The sequence below is a fragment of the Cryptomeria japonica genome, chromosome 9, assembly GCF_030272615.1.
Source record: "Cryptomeria japonica chromosome 9, Sugi_1.0, whole genome shotgun sequence".
Taxonomy (NCBI): domain Eukaryota; kingdom Viridiplantae; phylum Streptophyta; class Pinopsida; order Cupressales; family Cupressaceae; genus Cryptomeria; species Cryptomeria japonica.
The window spans coordinates 296,315,486-296,334,347 of record NC_081413.1 but is presented as its reverse complement, the minus strand read 5'-3'; the positions used below and the strand labels follow the sequence as shown (position 1 = coordinate 296,334,347).

General features: G+C 33.9%; 1 protein-coding gene across 1 annotated transcript; it reads left to right on the top strand.

Annotated features, from left to right (window-relative positions):
* Positions 1-10,329: 10,329 nt before the first annotated feature.
* Positions 10,330-12,414, top strand: LOC131079573 (fasciclin-like arabinogalactan protein 4). Its single transcript, XM_058017557.2, has one exon. The coding sequence runs from the start codon at positions 10,666-10,668 to the stop codon at positions 12,214-12,216; it is 1,551 nt and encodes a 516-aa protein (XP_057873540.1). The 5' UTR covers positions 10,330-10,665; the 3' UTR covers positions 12,217-12,414.
* The last annotated feature ends 6,448 nt before the right edge of the window (positions 12,415-18,862 follow it).

The following is an 18,862-nucleotide window of genomic DNA, read 5'->3' as shown; positions in this document are numbered from 1 at the left end:
GAGACATAACCCATCTATTCTATCCCTATCCTAGATGGTGTTGTTCAAATCTCATGCTCCACGATCTACTTGTTGTAAGATGTAGTAAGATTTCCTTAAGTATGTTTGAACTGCTTCACTTTTTTGCCAACATCATCCCTTCTTTCAGAAATGTTGACTTGTCCTCAAGACAACTCTACTGGGTAGGGAGAATGTTCTTATATATCTCTTTCAAATTGGAAAAATTGTTATCCCAAAGTGTTTTAGCCAATTGTAGTTGTTGAATTTTACCTGGACCTGCAATAGTAATCGCTTTGCCTCTAGAAATATGTTGCGGATTTGAATCTTTTGTGCCAATTGTTGTTCTTCCTAAACAAGTCCGATGATGTGTGTCGACCTTAAACTTACTACCTCTCTGAGTTGATGAGATCTATGTCATCTCTTATCCCTCTTATTCTGAAGTTGTTGGAATTGCATATGTAATGCTTGTATCTCCACTCAAGATTAGCCATCCATATCTTGAAGGGAATCATAGGAAATTTATTTTTGGAGTATCTGTAGTTCAAGATGATTCATCTCCGCCTTGATTGGAGCTATCACCATTGGCCATTGTAAATAAATTGGATAGAGAGCATTGAGGTCCCATTTTGTATTCTTCAATGAAATAATATGTGTCTCTAGTGTAGAATGTGCGGTAGCACATTTCCTTCTTTCCTCATCCATATTTTCTTTTTGTAACTTTGTGTTGATCTATTGTCTCATTATTTTCTTTTGCAATTGTGTATCCTTAATCACTCCATCTATAAAATAAGTATTTACTTATTATTCAAATTTTAAAATTAATTACTTGCATCTATTTATTATTACAATGTAAAGAATATGTGTGTGTATTTGGTTTCTTAATCAAATTAGTTTTATATATATTATTGTACTATTATATTTAATCAAGTTTATTACTCAATTTAATTCATTTATTAATTTTGAGTTTGTTTGATTTATTAGTTAATTTTTAATTTATTATAAATAAATAAATAATCAATTCCAACATTGCCCAAAATTAATCAAATAAAATTTTCAAATATTCTAAGTGAGAGGGTTGTGACAATTTATCATCAACACATGAAGGACTTATCCTAAGAACATTGCATCATCAATTGGAGCTACATGCATCCAACGAAGGTAGGAAGATCATGAGACATTCAACAAACGAAAATAGATCACCACAATAAATTTAGGCAAGACCCCTGGACTAGGGCGCTCTAGGCGACCCTATTTGAAAAGGGACGCCCCGAGCAACCTTGTCCTCAAGAAACAACTCCATAATTGACAAGCATACATTTCTAAGTCTTAGGATGCTACATCTAAGTTGGAGTGCAATAGTCAAAAGACCAAGGTGCACTAGGCGACCCTGTTAAGTGAAATCAACCCCGCATTCTAGTAATAGGTGCACCTCTATATTTTTTGCTCATTTATCTATTGTAATTTTTATTTATTATGCATTAGTTTGTTGTAGTGTTTCAATCTTTCATTGTCTCATACTTAGATCCTAGTTTGATATCATTCGAAACTCATTCACTTTCAAAAGAAACAAATGAATAGAAACCCTAAGGCATTATTTGACTCTCTTTGACAAGAGTTAGTCAAATACGATCGCCCCTTTTGTGACATTGTATTCCAATGTTTTGATGAAAGTGGGTCTTGGTCCTAGTTTTGCCTTGTTCCATTTTCATCCTAAACACAATCATTTAAACCTTCAAGAAGGTTTTTGTTTTTCAAGGTCCTTACACCCTTTTCTCCAATGTGGCCATGCCTTTGGTGTCATAACATATTCTTCTTTGTAGGAAACTTTGTTTAAAAAAAAAGAGCATCCTTAAGTACCCAAAAGCCATGTCCATCTATTGAAGGTGAAACACTTACATCTTTCATTGAAGAAATAACAAATTTGCTTTTCACAAAATTGCTATTACACTCAAAGTGTATGCTTCTAGCTTATACAATGTGCCAAATCTGATACCTCTAGCAATCCCCATAACACCTCTAACCATTTTACATCCCACATAAAAAAGACTACCTACACACCCACATTTATAAGTTTGCTGATAAGTAAAAAAATTCATTTTAGACCAGAGATATGCAACACCCACTAATCCTTTTAACTCTACCATACGAAAACCTAATTCTAACTTTACCACATTTGCAACCTTGAACTTAACATGTAATCTTGAACCTGGTGCCTAGTTTCTTTATAAATGTGTTTGCATTCAATAAGCATGACATTGTGGTGCTAAAAAACATTGGTTGGCAGATCTTGCTATGTTGGAAAGGGAAGTTGGTTAGCTTTCCACCTTGCATCTTAATATATTGTTTTGTTATTCATCTAAATGATCAACAATAATGTCTACATTAGTCACACTTTGATAGATTGTAAAAGTAACTATTCTCTACCAATGTTCAATATGCACTTATAGCGTTCATTTTCACATTTGCAGGCTTGAACCTAACATGCAATCTTAAACCTGGTGCCTAGTTTCTTGATAAATATGTTCGCATGCAATAAGCACATCATGGTGGTGCTAAAAACCATTGGTAGATCTTTCTATGCTAGAAGGGGAAGTCAGTTCACTTTCTACCTTGCATCTTAGTATAGTGTTTTGTCATTCATCTAAATGGTCAACGATAATATCTATATTAGTCACACATTGATAGATTGTAAAAGTAACCATTCTATTGTAATGTCCCCTACCTGATCTATTTCAATATATTAAAATTGATTCATATTCTTCAATTAGTTATTATCAAGTGTTTATCTATTTTCCTCATTAGATGATTAATTTCATTAGTCATGGTTCTTAATATAGATATCAAACCTTGCTACTACTTCAGTTTGAAGGGAGAAGGGTTTACGTATGTTAATAAAGCACTTAGATACCAACAACAATAGGTTCCCTCAAAGTTTACAGATCCAAACCCTTACTAATCTTGGGTCTATACCCTCAAGGATTATGGGTCGCTGATCCCCACCCTATCTTGGGACTTAACCTATTGCTTGGATTTAGACTGCCCCTCTTTGGAACATCTCATTCCCATCTTCTTAAACACTGACAGTAATAACATTATTTAGACTATAAGTATAAATATTTTTTATGTATTATGAATATATATATGAAATTATGTATGACTGTCATATATATTGCAGTCCATATTAATATTACTATCAATTCTGCATAAGAACATTATTGGGCTTCATATATTATGCATACTTATTAAACACATCCCATGCATACCACCGAGAACAAGGATGTTACTGCCTGTAACTTAATAACAGTTCTGATCTGATCTGATCCATGGTGATGTTACTAGATGCTTTTATTCCTTTTTCTTTATATCTCTCAATGTGAGGGCGAGGTCATACCTCTTCATCATGTATGCCCTTCACCATTAACACCCTTTCACCATTAACACCCTTTGAAAGTGTGCAACTCTTCATTATTTCTGCCCTTTGAAAGGGACACAACCTTTCATAATCAGACCTACACTTCTTATTTAAATCAGATCTGCACTTCTGATTTTCAAGTTATCCCCCTCCCAAATGAGGTTCTCTTCTCCTTTTTATATCTTATTGTTGAGGGAGTCACAACTGTTCCTTCCACATGTCTTTTAACCATTCATGAACTTAATTAAATTTTAATTAATTATATTCAATTATATTCTTTATATTATAATTTAATTTTTAATATTTTAATTTTATTATTATTATTTATTATTAAATTCCATTTCAAAGTGGGACATTACAGTCCGCCCCACCCAAGATTGCTTGTCCTCAAGCAATGATCATGGAGTGTTCAAAATGACTTCCAATATGAAATGGCTTTGGAAACACACATGGAATAAACATGCTGGAAACATATTAAGAATGCACCAAACATGGAGAATACACATAAAAACACGAAGCATACACATTGATATATGCATACACGCAAATACCTGTATTGTTAGATTCCTTCTTATTGACTAGAATGATTCATCGATTCCTCTTTACCCTGCAGGATGGTAGGATCAACTACTAGGGTTTAGTCAATTTTAACCATAATTAATCTATTTTCAAAGTACTTATAACTTAAACTAACTTGATTAACAGTCAAGACTATCTTAACATGAATCAGATCTGAGATGTTCTATTCTTTCTTCAGTCTATCAAGTACTTGCTATCTTACCATACTAAATAATTAATCTTATTCCGATTCATTTATAAATCATTCACATATTTATTAATTTCTAGTTATATGAATTATAAATATTATATTAATATCTATTATTATATCGATATCTAGATTTACAATCAATATATTATTCTTTTTTCCCCTTCTGATCTACAATGGCTTCCTTTTATATTCCTCTTCTTATGTCGTATTACTAGTATTGAATTAACAATATTATTTTACATTATCAACATCATATTGTATTGACAATATGATATTATATTAACAACTTGTTGTATTAACAGTACTATATTATATTAATAGCCACCTATTATATTTAATAATATTATATTAATAAAATTAAATTGCATTAATATATTAAATTGTATTAATAATATTAAATGGCATTAGTAATATTACCACCCTCATATTATTACCCGTAGGGATTTTCCCAGTCACATCGACTGTGGATGCATTCCTTATTTCTTCTTTTTCTATCTGCTTATTATTTTTTTATCTTCCTTATTCTGAATTATAACCTCAGAGATGTACCCATAATCCACCCCCTCTACCATTCATTTAGACTCTATATTTATCTATATTTTTAAGAGTCATCTCCTTTCATGTAATAGTCATCACTATTCACACAACAACCGTTCACCACACTTTGGTGAATTGTATTACTTTATAGAAAACAATTATTAAACATGACAAATACAAACCTTTGTAATAAAACAAAGACCATTGCACCCCTTCCGTTTCATTAGTCATTGTTTTTATTAAGTGTACATAATAGATCGTACCTTTTCAAGTGTAAATCGTATTTCTTTGTGATATTGGTTGTTTAAGAATTAATTAATGTCTTAGACACTCATTTCTAGCATTCATTGATCTTTCATAGATATATGTTTGCAGTATATGTATAAATGGTTTGTTGTATATGTATTAATATAAAGTTATAAACGTATATTTTCTGTATAGTTTGTTGTATATGTATTCTGAGTCTTCAACATGTATATGTTGCATTTTGGGTTTTCAATATGCTATATATAATTTAATAATTTGTTTATAATTTATGTAATATAATATTAATTTAAATACTTCAAGAATATTATTATTGATAAATAAATATAATTAAAAAAGTAAATATTTAATAATTTCAAATAATCATTTGTTGATAAATATTATATTATATTATATTAATTAATAAATAATAACTGTTTCATATATATCAATCAAGGAGGGGACATGACAGTCCTTCCTTCCCGAAATTTCTTGTCCTCAAGTAATTGACAAGTTTCTCAAACCGAATCATTTTTCCAAAAAATAAAAACAAAAACGAAGTATACATATGTATATGTGAAGACACAAAGCATACAAGAAATGTATACACAATACACGTAAGGTAGTGAGGCACGAAGTCTGAATACAAGTAATACACATGAATACATGCAAGGAATGATGTATGAGGCATAAGAGTATGTAATACATGAAACATCTACGCAGGGTATGAAGTAATACACACGAAGTCATCTAAATACATGCAAGGCTTGAAATATACATGCAAGTCTTGAAGCATAAACATAAGTAATGCTTGTAGAAATATTCACAAATACACGTAAGATCTGAAGCATAAAGCACGTATATGAAACATATACAAAGTAAACACTCTATGCACAAACCTCATACATCAAACATACACTTGAATACATAAGACATGAGTCATACATACAAATACACATAAGGTGTAAATCCAAAGCATATAAGGCAGAAGTATCTACATAAAAGAGGGAGTATACACATGAATATACACAAGGTGTGAAGCAGAGTGAATACAATTAGGGTGTGTAACATAGAAGTGAAATACATATAACACATGAATCACATAATTTTTTTTAAGTCACGAAGTATATATATGGAGTGTATGTGGTTATGAGAGAAGTACTTATGTAGAACAACATATGCTAGATAGGATGCAATCACATGTAAAGCATACATGATAGATACACTTAGAGAATGCACATGGGGTAAGCATTCTGAAAACAAATCAGTCATGAAGTAGTTATGTTTAAGATACTAGACATTTGAAGAAGGCACATAAATGCACATAACAGATTGAAAACATATCAATCATGATGTGAAGCATATTCAAGACATAAAGCATATGCTAGGAAGGTGTGTATGACACGATCACATAATTATACAATACAAGTATACATGTACACTTACAATGGAGCAAACATATTGAAGACACAGTATACACATAATTATCCACAAATTATGAAGAGTATATATATTTAAGATAAACATACATAAGGCACACAAATACACTTAAAGCATGAAGCAATTCACTTAAATACATATCAGACATGTAGCGCAAATCCCTAAGAATATACATAAAGTATGAAATAGGACGCATGTAAACATAAGGTAATATACATAAGGCATAGAGCATAGATGTAAGGCATGGAGCATTCACGTAAGCACAAAGTAATATGCAGATACATTGAGGCATGAAGTATGTACATGAGACATGAAAGGCTTGAAGCAATGCACATGAGACATGAAAGGCTTGAAGCAATGCACACAAGTACCAAGTATGTATAAGAAAGGAACTCATGGAGTGAACACTCTAAACACACATCAGTCATAAGGCATACATAAAGACGTGAGGCATACATGCTGAAAGCGTATCAGACATGAAGCAAACACACAAATATACATAGTATAAAAGAAAAGAGTACTTGAAGCATATATGTTGAAAACATATCGGTCATGAAGCAAGACACAAGGTGTACATGTTGAAAAACACATTAGACATGAAGCAATCTATGAATACATGTGGTATATATATACCAAGAATACAAGAAACATACATTAGAAAGGTGCATGATGTAATCATGCTAAAAACATGATAGCATTTAACAATCTCATAAACATTCATTAAAAACATACATATACAATGGAGCAATCGGGTTGAAGAAATATATAGTATAATCATAAATCAACGTTTTCATATGCAAATATCATAATATATCTTGTGATGTCATTAAGACCATGCCTAAACTTAAACCAATCCGTCCCTTTTCCCAGAAGATCGTTTGGCTGTCTAGGGCGCTTGAAACCAACTCTCAAGTTAGCCCAGATTACTGAACTCAGTCCATTCACCCTTGGGGCATACAACCCAGATTTCAAGAGGAGTCTTTCACCCTTGGGGCATCCTATCGGATGGAATTACTTCGCCCCTCCCTAACAACCCCCATCTCCCTTGGGGAGGTGGAGAAATACGGAACTGATTATAGTTTTAGGACAGTTTAAAGATATTTTGTTTATCAATTATTTATTTATCTCGTTATTTATTTATTGCAGATGGACTTGATGTTGAAGCATCCCTCAGATAGCCTTGCATAACAATTCATTGCCCAACTGTTTACTCATTTTGTAATGTCCCTGACCTGATCTATTTCAATATATTAAAATTGATTAATATTCTTCAATTAGTTATTATCAAGTGTTTATCTATTTTCCTCATTAGATGATTAATTTCATTATTCATAGTTCTTAATATAGATATCAAACCTTGCTACTACTTCAGTTTTAAGGGAGAAGGGTTTACGTATGTTAATAAAGCACTTAGAGACCAACTACAATAGGTTCCCTCAAAGTTTACAGATCCAAGCCCTTACTTATCTTGGGTCTATACCCTCAAGGATTATGGGTCGATGATCCCCACCCTATCTTGGGACTTAACCTATTGCTTGGATTTAGAATTACCCTCTTTGGAACATCTCATTCCCATCTTCTTAAACACTGACAATAATAACATTATTTAGACTATAAGTATAAATATTTCTTATGTATTATGAATATATATATGAAATTACGCATGACTGTCATATATATTGTAGTCCATATTAATATTACTATCAATTCTGCATAAGAACATTATTGGGCTTCATATATTATGCATACTTATTAAACACATCCCATGCATACCACCGAGAACAAGGATGTTACTGCCTATAACTTAATAACAATTCTGATATGATCTGATCCATGGTGATGTTACTAGATGCTTTTATTCCTTTTTCTTTATATCTCTCAATGTGAGGGCGAGGTCATACCTCTTCATCATGTATGCCCTTTGGCAAGAGACACACCCTTTCACCATTAACACCCTTTGAAAGTGTGCAACTCTTCATTATTTCTGCCCTTTGAAAGGGACACAACCTTTCACAATCAGACCTGCACTCCTTATTTAAATCAGATCTGCACTTTTGATTTTCAAGTTATCCCCCTCCCAAGTGAGGTTCTCTTCTCCTTTTTATATCTTATTGTTGAGGGAGACAACTTTTCCTTCCATGTCTTTTAACCATTCATGAACTTAATTAAATTTTAATTAATTATATTCTTTATATTATAATTTAATTTTTAATATTTTAATTTTATTATTATTATTTATTATTAAATTCCATTTCAAAGTGGGGACATTACAGTACTAATGTTCACTATGCACTTATCATTTTAATTCTCACATTTGCAACCTTGAACTTAACATGTAATCTTGAACCTAGTGCCTAGTTCCTTTATGAAAGTGTTCACATGCAATAAGCATGACATGGTGATGCTAAAAAACGTCAGTTGGTAGATTTTGATATGCTAGAAAGGGAAGTTTGTTAGCTTTCCACCTTGCATCTTAATAAAGTGTTTTGTGATTCATCTAAATGATCAACAATAATATCTACGTTAGTCACACTTTGATAGATTATAAATGTAACTATTCTCTACCAAGGTTCAATATGCACTTATAGCCTTAATTCTCATATTGGTAGCCTTGAACCTAGCATTTAATGTTGAACGTAGTGCCTAGATTCTTTATAAATGTGTAGACATGGTGGTGCTAAAAAACATTGGAATAGCCTACTATGCTAGGAAGGGAAGTAAATTAGCTTTCCACCTTGCATCTTAATATAATGTTTTGTGATTCATCTAAATAATAAACAATAATATCTACAATAGTCACACTTTGATAGATCATAAAATTAACTATTCTCTACCAAGATTCAATCTTACATTGATAACCTTAAATCCTAACATTGATAACCTTGAACCTAGCATGCAATCTTGAACCTAGTGTCTAGTTTTTTCATAAATACTTTATTTCTTTATAAAGATGTCCTTATGTGGTAGAAAAAAACATTAATATATTAAAAAAAAAAGTCAATTAACTACCTAGTTTCTTCATAAATACCTAATTTCTTTATTAAAATGTCCTCATATAGTAGTAAAAAAACATTAATAAAAAAAAGGAAAGTCAATCAGCTACCTTCCTTATACGATAGCTAAAACCTAGGAGACAAACATTTTAAGATTTTTTTTAATAGAAAAGGAAAAGGTTAAACATAAAAGTTCCGTAAGAAATTAGAGAAAAAAAAACTACGCGTAAAAATTAACGTTTAAAGTTAGTTACGTACGACGATCCACCAAGAGGAAAAGTGGATGATATTATATTAAAACATTTATAAAGGAGGTGTGAACACGGTTAGAAACAAGTGGAGTAAAGTAAAGTATGATGAACTGGCATGGAGGTACTGGTACTGCCACTATCTAGATAGCGGTGCGTGCTTTTAAGTAAAATTCAACAACTCTACAATTCACAGTCCATAGCTCTCGATATTGGGTTTAGATTCGGTCAAAAGTTTTATGTCCGTGCACGCTGCAATACTCGATGATGAATACCAAAACAAGGTAAGAAACGTTAAATCCCCACAATAATTTCCTACGGTCATTAATAAATACGACTATAATATCTCTCTTGTAGACTGTAAACTCTAGGTGGGAATAAAGAGAGTTACCAAAAAGAAAACGAAACGTGGTGGAATCGGTGAGCCTCGAAACGGCACGCAAACAATAAAAACGCAGAGCATTAATGGGTACTGTTCAGGTTTACCGGCATGCAAATGAATAATTAATGTATAATATCAACGGTGGTGTCGGTAAAATCGATGTGGATGTGACCCAGAATCCAACGCAGCGAGACCAACGGACTGGGGCCCGGACGAGTGAAGGAACGAACGGTACTAAAATGTTTTCTATGTTTGGGAAAGAAAAAACAGTCCCTTGTCTTTTCTCAGCAAACGATAACTTGGAGTGACCGTTGTCATTATTGACTATTTATGCCATCCCGATCATTCCCTGTTTTGCTTCCACTCCACTACTACTGAATTCCCAAGCTCTCTCTATCTCAATTCTCTATATACACACTAACCCACCATATGCCGATGCCCTTTACTGGGAAAACCAGCAGCGACTTTGCTCTCGACTGTTCAAGATTCGGCCTTTCGGAGCGGCAACAAGGGGAGGTACACTGTGTATATCCATCCAGCAGGAGAGCACCAGGAGGAGACAGAGTCTGTGTCCATCCAGCAGTGCGGCGGGGGAGGAGATACACAGTGTGTATCCATCCATCCAGGAGTGCAGAGGAGAGATGGATAGGAGGGGATGGGCGACGCTGGTGTGGTTGGTGTGCATGGTTTGTGTAGGGAGTGGTTTCAATATCACGACATACCTGTCGAAGCATCCGGATTTGGCGACATTTAACAATCTGTTGACGGCGACGAATGTTGCAGGGGAGATCAACAACCGTAGCTCGCTAACGATCCTGGCGCTGTCAAATACGCAGCTGGAGCCCTTCATTTCGAGCTTCGGGGGAAATCTGCCAACCCAGGAGGTTTCCGATGTGCTACGGTACCATGTTCTGTTGGAATACCTGGACTGGGATCGGCTGCAGCAGATGACCATGGCAGGAACTCTGGTGACCACATTGTACCAGACCACCGGCCGGGCGCCCGGCAACACGGGAGCCGTGAACATCACGACCGTCAGCGGGCAGGTGAGGATCGGAATGCCTATTCCAGGTGCTGGATATAATTCCACCATTGTTGGTCTGGTGGACAAATTCCCCTACGTTGTGAGCATTGCGAGGATCAGCTCCATGATTTTGCCCTTCGGCTTTGATCTCTCGGGCTCCCCTGCACCCACCTCCGTCGGCTTCAATGTCACCGACGCGCTCGTCAAGGCCAACAATTTCAACTTCTTCGTCTCCCTCATGGAGGCCTCTGGCGTGGTGTATGAATTCCAGTCCGAGGAAGCGGGCGCCGGAATCACCATTTTCGCCCCCACAGACGACGCCTTCTCAGCTCTGAATCCGGAGACCTTACAGGGCCTAACGGCGGACAAGAAGGCGCTGATTCTCAAATACCATGTTTTGCTTTCCTATTACCCGCTCGGATCTTTACAGACCATTGTTAATCCTGTGCAGCCGACTTTAGCGACTCAAGCAATGGGGGCTTCCAGTTACACTCTCAACATTACTCAAATTCACGGTGATGTCGCCGTCAATACAGGCATAGTTCAGGCGCCTGTTACAGAAACGGTCTTTGATCAGAAACCCCTCGCCATTTTTGCTGTCCCCAAAGTTTTACTACCCAGAGAAATCTTCGGATCAAAAACTGCCCCAACTCCATCTCCCGCGCCTGCCCCGGCAAATTTTCCTTTCCAATCCCCGGGCCCGTCTCCTTTTACCGGGATTTCCCAACCCCCAATTTCCGTTCCTGCATTTCCCAAGCCCCCAATTTCTATTCCTGCATTTCCCCAACCCCCAATTTCCGTTCCTGCATTTCCTCGACAACCAATTTCTGTTCCTCCTGCATTTTCCCCATTTATTCCCCCTGTTACGCCATTTTTATCCCCCTCATTTCCCCCAATTCGGGGCAGCACAGCTCCAAGCCCGTCGATTTTTGCTGCACGGCCTGCAACGCCACCATCCACTGTGACGCCGACGCCAATGGCTTCGTTTTCTCCTCCGCCGTTTCCGAGCATGTCTACTGGTACCGCCATTACAGCGCCCTCCCCGTCGCCATTTCTTGCAGGGGTGGGGAAGATCAGTAGTGCAGCTCCGGTGAATTGCATCGTCGGTACAGCGGTTTTGGGTTTCATGGCTCTTTTCACGGTTAACTTGCTGCTGGAAAACGTTTGATAAGCGACTGAGTTTTGTACAGGAGGTTTCTAGTTTTGTGTGCTTAGGAGTTTTCTTTTTCTTACAATTACCTACTAATCTTAAAGATTTAATTGTATCGTAATAAGAGGCAATTGTGTAGCTCATGTATTGCATACTTGATTTGAAGAGGAAGGGGGACGCTTTAATATTTATTTGAAGAATTGAGTTTCCACTGAATTTTTTTGGTTTCCTATGGCCTTTGCCTTAGTTAGGTACCCAATGTTATTATTTATTGGAAATTATTTTATTCTAGTTGTTTGAGAAGTTGTTGAAATGGTTATTTGGGTGAAAATCACATTTTGCAAACTGATTAAATTAGTGGCCATTTTAGCTAGCTTTTTTTTGAGAAAAAATAATATTTAATTGTAGAACTTTGTATGAATGTAAAGGGATACATGTGCATGTGGTATTGAGTTAAAATATGAAGTTCATTTTTTTAATTTTATTCATAATGAAGCAATGAGTATTCCTAACTTTTTAGACTTGAAAATTGATATATAAATTGAAAGTATACTTGACAAGGAATGTAGACATAATATATTTTCACAATGTTCACTTGACAAGGAATGTAGACATAATGTATTATGTAATCAAGTTGTAATGAGAAATATATCATATTTTTACAATGTTGAGTTATTGATTGATTATTGTTTCAACATATTTTTTGATTGATTATTGTTCTCAAAGATTTTTTATTGGGTATATTAGATTCTATAATTTATTTTAACTTTTTAGACTTGAAAATTTTGAAAAATGATACATGAATTGAAAGTTATACACACACACACACATATATACATATGTATATATACATATACATATACATATACACATACATATATGTGGTATATTAGATTCTATAATTTATTTTAACTTTTTAGACTTGAAAATTTTGAAAAATGATACATGAATTGAAAGTTATACACACACACATATATACATATGTATATATACATATACATATACATATACATATACATATACACATACATATATGTGTGTACATGTACACATATATATGTACACATATATGTGTACATGTACACATATATATGTACACATATATGTGTACATGTACACACATATATATGTATATGCACACACACACACATATAAAACAAGGATGTAGACAAAATATGTTAAAACTATTTAGTAATTATGTAATCAAGTTGTAATGAGAATTATATCATATATATGTAATGTTGAGTGTATTAAAAAAGTTTGGTAATTAAGTAATCAAGTTGTAATGAGAAATATATCATATTTTCTTAATGTTGGGTTATTGCCTCATTATTGTCAAATATGTTAAAACTATTTAGTAATTATGTAATCAAGTTGTAATGAGAACTATATCATATATATGTAATGTTGAGTGTATTAAAAAAGTTTGGTAATTAAGTAATCAAGTTGTAATGAGAAATACATCATATTTTCTTAATGTTGGGTTATTGCCTCATTATTGTCACAAAAGATTTTTTTGTTGGATACTATTAGTTTCATAGATTATCTTCTATGCTACACATTTATATTATTGCTAATAAAATTGATTAATTATTGTTTCTTATATTGTTATAAAGTAATATGTTTTAAACTCTTTTTTTGTGTGAGGTTACATCTTAAAGGGATGTAAGTCTATCATGTAGATGAGCTCTTTTTTAGATTTTTTTTTTAAAATTATGAATAAATAGTTATTAATTTATAGTGTAATATTTTGAAAATATTAATGAGTAATTTTTGGGTTAGCTTAATTGTGTTAAAAAAAAAAAAATTCATTTTTTTAATTGTTTGCATAATGAAGCATAGAGTATTATTAACTACTAGACTTGAAAATTGATATATCACTTGAAAATTGATACATGAATTGAAAGTTATATTCTATTTTAGTAATATATACCCAACAAGGATGTAGATGCAATGCATTAAATTTTTTTAGTAATTAAGTAATCAAGTTGAAATGAGAAATATATTATATTTCCGTAATGTTGAGTTATTGACTGATTATGGTCTCAATCATTTTTTTTATTGGAATTATTGCATTCCATAAATTACCTTTTACACTACAAATTTATATTATTGCTAATAAAATTGATTTTTAAATTTCTTATATCATTATAAACTAATATATTTTTTACTCTTGTTTTGTGAGGTCACATCTTAAAGTGATATAAGTCTATCACGAGAAAGGATAGTGTCATTATTGTGCATTGACACAAAACCATAGCATGAACAAGTGTAATATAAGCATATCTCTTTAGCTGAGTCATAATGAAGTCGATATTTTTGTGATTGGTATCTATTTCTTAACTTTGACTCCTTAGCACTGCTTTCAATTTCTTTATGGCTTGGTTATCGAGCTAAGGCATAATCATTTGTCCCACTAGGCCACATGCTGATTTATAAATTTATGCAATATAATATATCCCAATCTTAAGACACAAGAAAAAACTAAGTTCCTTGTAGGTGAAAGTGTCAATACACAAACACACACTATGTGTGTGTGTGTGAAACTATCCATGTTAGTTGAAATTTCCCACTCTGCATCGCATTCTTTTGGGATTCAATGAAGTGAGATAAACATATAATTTTATAGGTTTAAGTAGCTTTCATTGTTAGGTTCCTAACTAAAATATTTTGTATCAGGCTTTGACTAAATAATATTTATTTATTTATTTTAATATTGTCACTATCATAGCTTTTGCCAATGGTGTATGCTCTTTGACCTCTACCTATCCTTCATCCACTTTCGATCTTTCTTCATCTCATCATATAATTACCATTTTCATGGTCTTTATCACTAATGTTATTTTTACTATGACTATAATGCCTGCCTATATTAACACTTGTCCCACTTTAATTATTAAATATCAATACTATATTGATCATAATGCTTGGATAGATTATTTAATTGGAATGTGACTATTATATGTGAGTATTATGACATCAAGTAAATGTATCATCTACTGAAACTAATGTTACATATTGGACAAACACAATATTGTTTGATTGAGTGTACAAGACATGTATAAGCACTTGATCAATCAGAGGCATGTGGAAGAGAACACCATGAATTTCACTTAACCATATCACCTTACTTTTTTCTACGATGTTGAGTTAGTAACATTGTAACTATTGTTGGTGTAAAAAGGGGTATTACCTAACTAGTTTCACTATCATTTAAGTTTACTTGGGGTTCACATGGGATACTTATCACTTTAGATGTGATCTTATCCTATTTTATCATTTTATGTCTCATATCATAAGATTAAGACACTTGGCATAATCTTAGGATACCTTATCTCTCACCTTGTATAATATAACTAAGGGGTTCCCTTTGTAATCTCAATCTATTTGTAACATCCTAAATTGCACCCTATGCAGTTTCACATCACATAGGCCTTCATTTTAGCCAAATTGAAGACAATGACCGAACTTCCATTCCATCAACCTTCCTTGTCATTTGTCTTAGTTTCCCAACCATTTGGTTTGGATTATGCATGGATGTGTACGCACCGCAGAGACATCTATGTGACCCACATCTATCCCGCAAATATCTACGACTAAAGGTGGTCATTGAGATGCTACACTTGCTAATTCCGGTAATGTAATTTCTCTCTCAGATCATACAGATGTCAAGATGACTTCATGTTCCTTTAAACTTCCCTTTTCACCTCATTTGGCTCTCTCTCGCATTCTCTTTGGCTCTTTGGTTGATTGGAATCACTTTCTTAAACATTTGTGAAGCTTTCTTCATCATTTACACAACCTACCAATCCATCACCTTTTGCCATTATTGTGCATTAAAGCTCTGTCACCTTAGAGATTGTTGCTTCCTTCATTCTAGCAACTTTTCATGCTTCTTGTTCTTGAAGGAGGGTAAGTCTCTCAGTTATCCCATTATTCATTTCAACATATCTTCTATTGCGTTCTTATTTTATTTCTACTACTTTTTTATCGTCATCTTGTCTCTAGGCTATTCGTGGAGGTGGAAACATGTTAGCATTTTCACAAAGGGAGATTGTTAGCATCTCAGTAAGTTTGTTGGTATGAGGATACTGAGAAGGTTGTTGGAGATTGTTGATATAATTGAGAAAGGATGATTACTATCTTAATAATATTATTTTGTCATTGATGTCAAGCAATTGATTTTTTGATTCAGTATGATGTTGCCATATCTTAATGAGTATGTTTTGATAAGTATAAAGATGTCGGTAAAAGACACAGAATGAATGTGAAAATAAAAGGGGAATAATAAGTTATTCAATGGGCAACTATTACCGAGTTAGACGGTGATGAGATTATGTTGTTTTGATTATTTTGATATCCTATATATGCGTATTCAATTACTGAACAAGAAGGAGAAAAGATTTCAAGCTATAGAATTAGTTAAGGCTTGATACTGTTCTATGTTACCGAGCAAGATGCTAGTCGGTAAACCCTAAGGTTATCACTATCGGTTAAAGAAGGCAGAATATCTACCGAGTGAAGTTCAGTATTTACCGAGTAACAACTGAGTAATAACAGAATGCATTGGATGGATAAATACATTATTAAATGTAGAATACCAATGAGCTGGAGTTGATTAGATGATTTGTATGTCGTGCAAGAAGTTTGTTGAGGATCTACAACATCGAAAATACAAGAGATAAATCTACATCGCAGATGGAATGGTCATAACCTAGCACAAGTTCCAAGGCGAGGTAAAACATTTTCAGATTGAAGGATACAATGAACCTAGTCACGTTTGAAGATCTGATGGCTAATATTGATCATGGGAAATGTGATCAAGGAGATTAAGCGGTTAGGTATTGTTCATAAATAAGAAACTGTTGATGAACAATATAGGCGAGCAAAATAGAAGAACGATGACACTACAATAGTGATCGCCGAGCACATAAGATTGAAGATCTGATTGAAGAACAGATTGAGAAGCCTAGCAAGAAGCAAGATAAGTCTTATGACAAGATTGTTTTGAGCACATAGAATCTGCTTTAGCATTTCAGATGTGAAGTTGCAGATATATTTTATTACTGTTATTTATTTTGTAAGTGACAGGAAATCTCTTAACCGAGTGGACTTAACAGTCTTATTTGTAAACCCTCTAGCAAGGTAACATTCTAAATGAGTGTTTGAAATCCTTTGACAAGGTCACTTCTAACAAAGTGCAAGATTCTAACAAGTCTGAGGGAAATCCCTTAACCGGGTCACATCTAGCAATGTGTTTTTGTAATCTGTAACTGGATTGGCTTTTAACCGAGCATACTCTAGAAGGGTATATTTCTTAGTGGGTCCAAAATCCCACAGTGGTTTTTCCCTATTTGGGTTTCCACGTTAAATCTGGTGTTAAATGTGTTATGATGTTTTAAATGTATCTGTTTATGAGTATTGAATGATTTACAGTCATAGTTGCATATTAGTAAAGGCTACCGAGGTTGAATCTGGTGAATATATTGTATTGTGAGTTTTTATGATTCACCCCCCTTCTCATCTTAACTAACAATTGGTATCAGAGCTTTGGACTCCGGAAGAAAAGTTTAAAGGTACTTGAGGCAAGATTCGAAGATGTATAAAAGGGATGCACCAAAGTTGAACAAGTCAAGTTTCTCCACATGGCAAAAAGGATGAAGCTGCACTTATCAGGAATTGGAGAATATGCAACATATTATCTAGAGAATGATTACATAGCACCTAGCACCAACCCGATGACAATGGAAGAGATAAAGGCAAAGCAAGAACATATTCAAGCTATGATTGAAATAACATCAACATTAACCGACTCAAAGTTTAATGATTTAGAAGGCTGCAATGATGCCAAAGCGATGTGGACCAAGCTTATATCTGTATATGGTGGTGATGAACATGTTCAGAGAGAAAAAGTAGACAGTCTAAGAGGTACTTGAATCCATGAGAATGAATGAAGGTGAGAACATAACCCAATACAGTACAAGGTTAAAGGAAACTATCAATCAAATCAAAGGAGCATGAGGAACTATTGAAGAAAAGGATGTAACAAGTAAGTTGCTTAGAACACTTCTACCTGCTTATGCCATTCGAGTCTCTGCAATCAATGAATTAAGGTCTGTGCCAAACATGCCAGTCTCTTTGGATGCTACTATCAGTAAGCTACATGCATTTGAGTTAAGTAATTTTGATAACAGTGGGTCCTCGGTAAATAAAGTTGAATCTGCATTAAGTTCTTTTCATGTTGGCGAATTTGATGATTACAATGATAGAATGTATAAGTATACTGAAGGAAATAACAGTGGAGCAAGTGAAAGATTTCGCAAAAACATGGAAGAGGTACACAAAATATATGAAGAAATCAGAAATCAAGAAGAGTTCGAAGCATTATTAGCCAGGAGGTTACCGAGAGGCAAAGGTAAGTATAAAGGAAAGTTACCTTTAAAATGTTTTAACTGTGATAGAATAGGACATATGGCTTCTAACTGTCCTGGCAAAGAATCTAGTGAAAAGAGAGAATACCGAGATGACAGACAAAAAGACAACCAATACAGAGGACACCGAGACTTTAGAAGGAAAGATAGAAAGACATGCCTAGTAGTTGATGAGGAATCCAATGATGATAAATCTGATGGGACTGATACAGAGGAAGTTATTTATGTGGCTA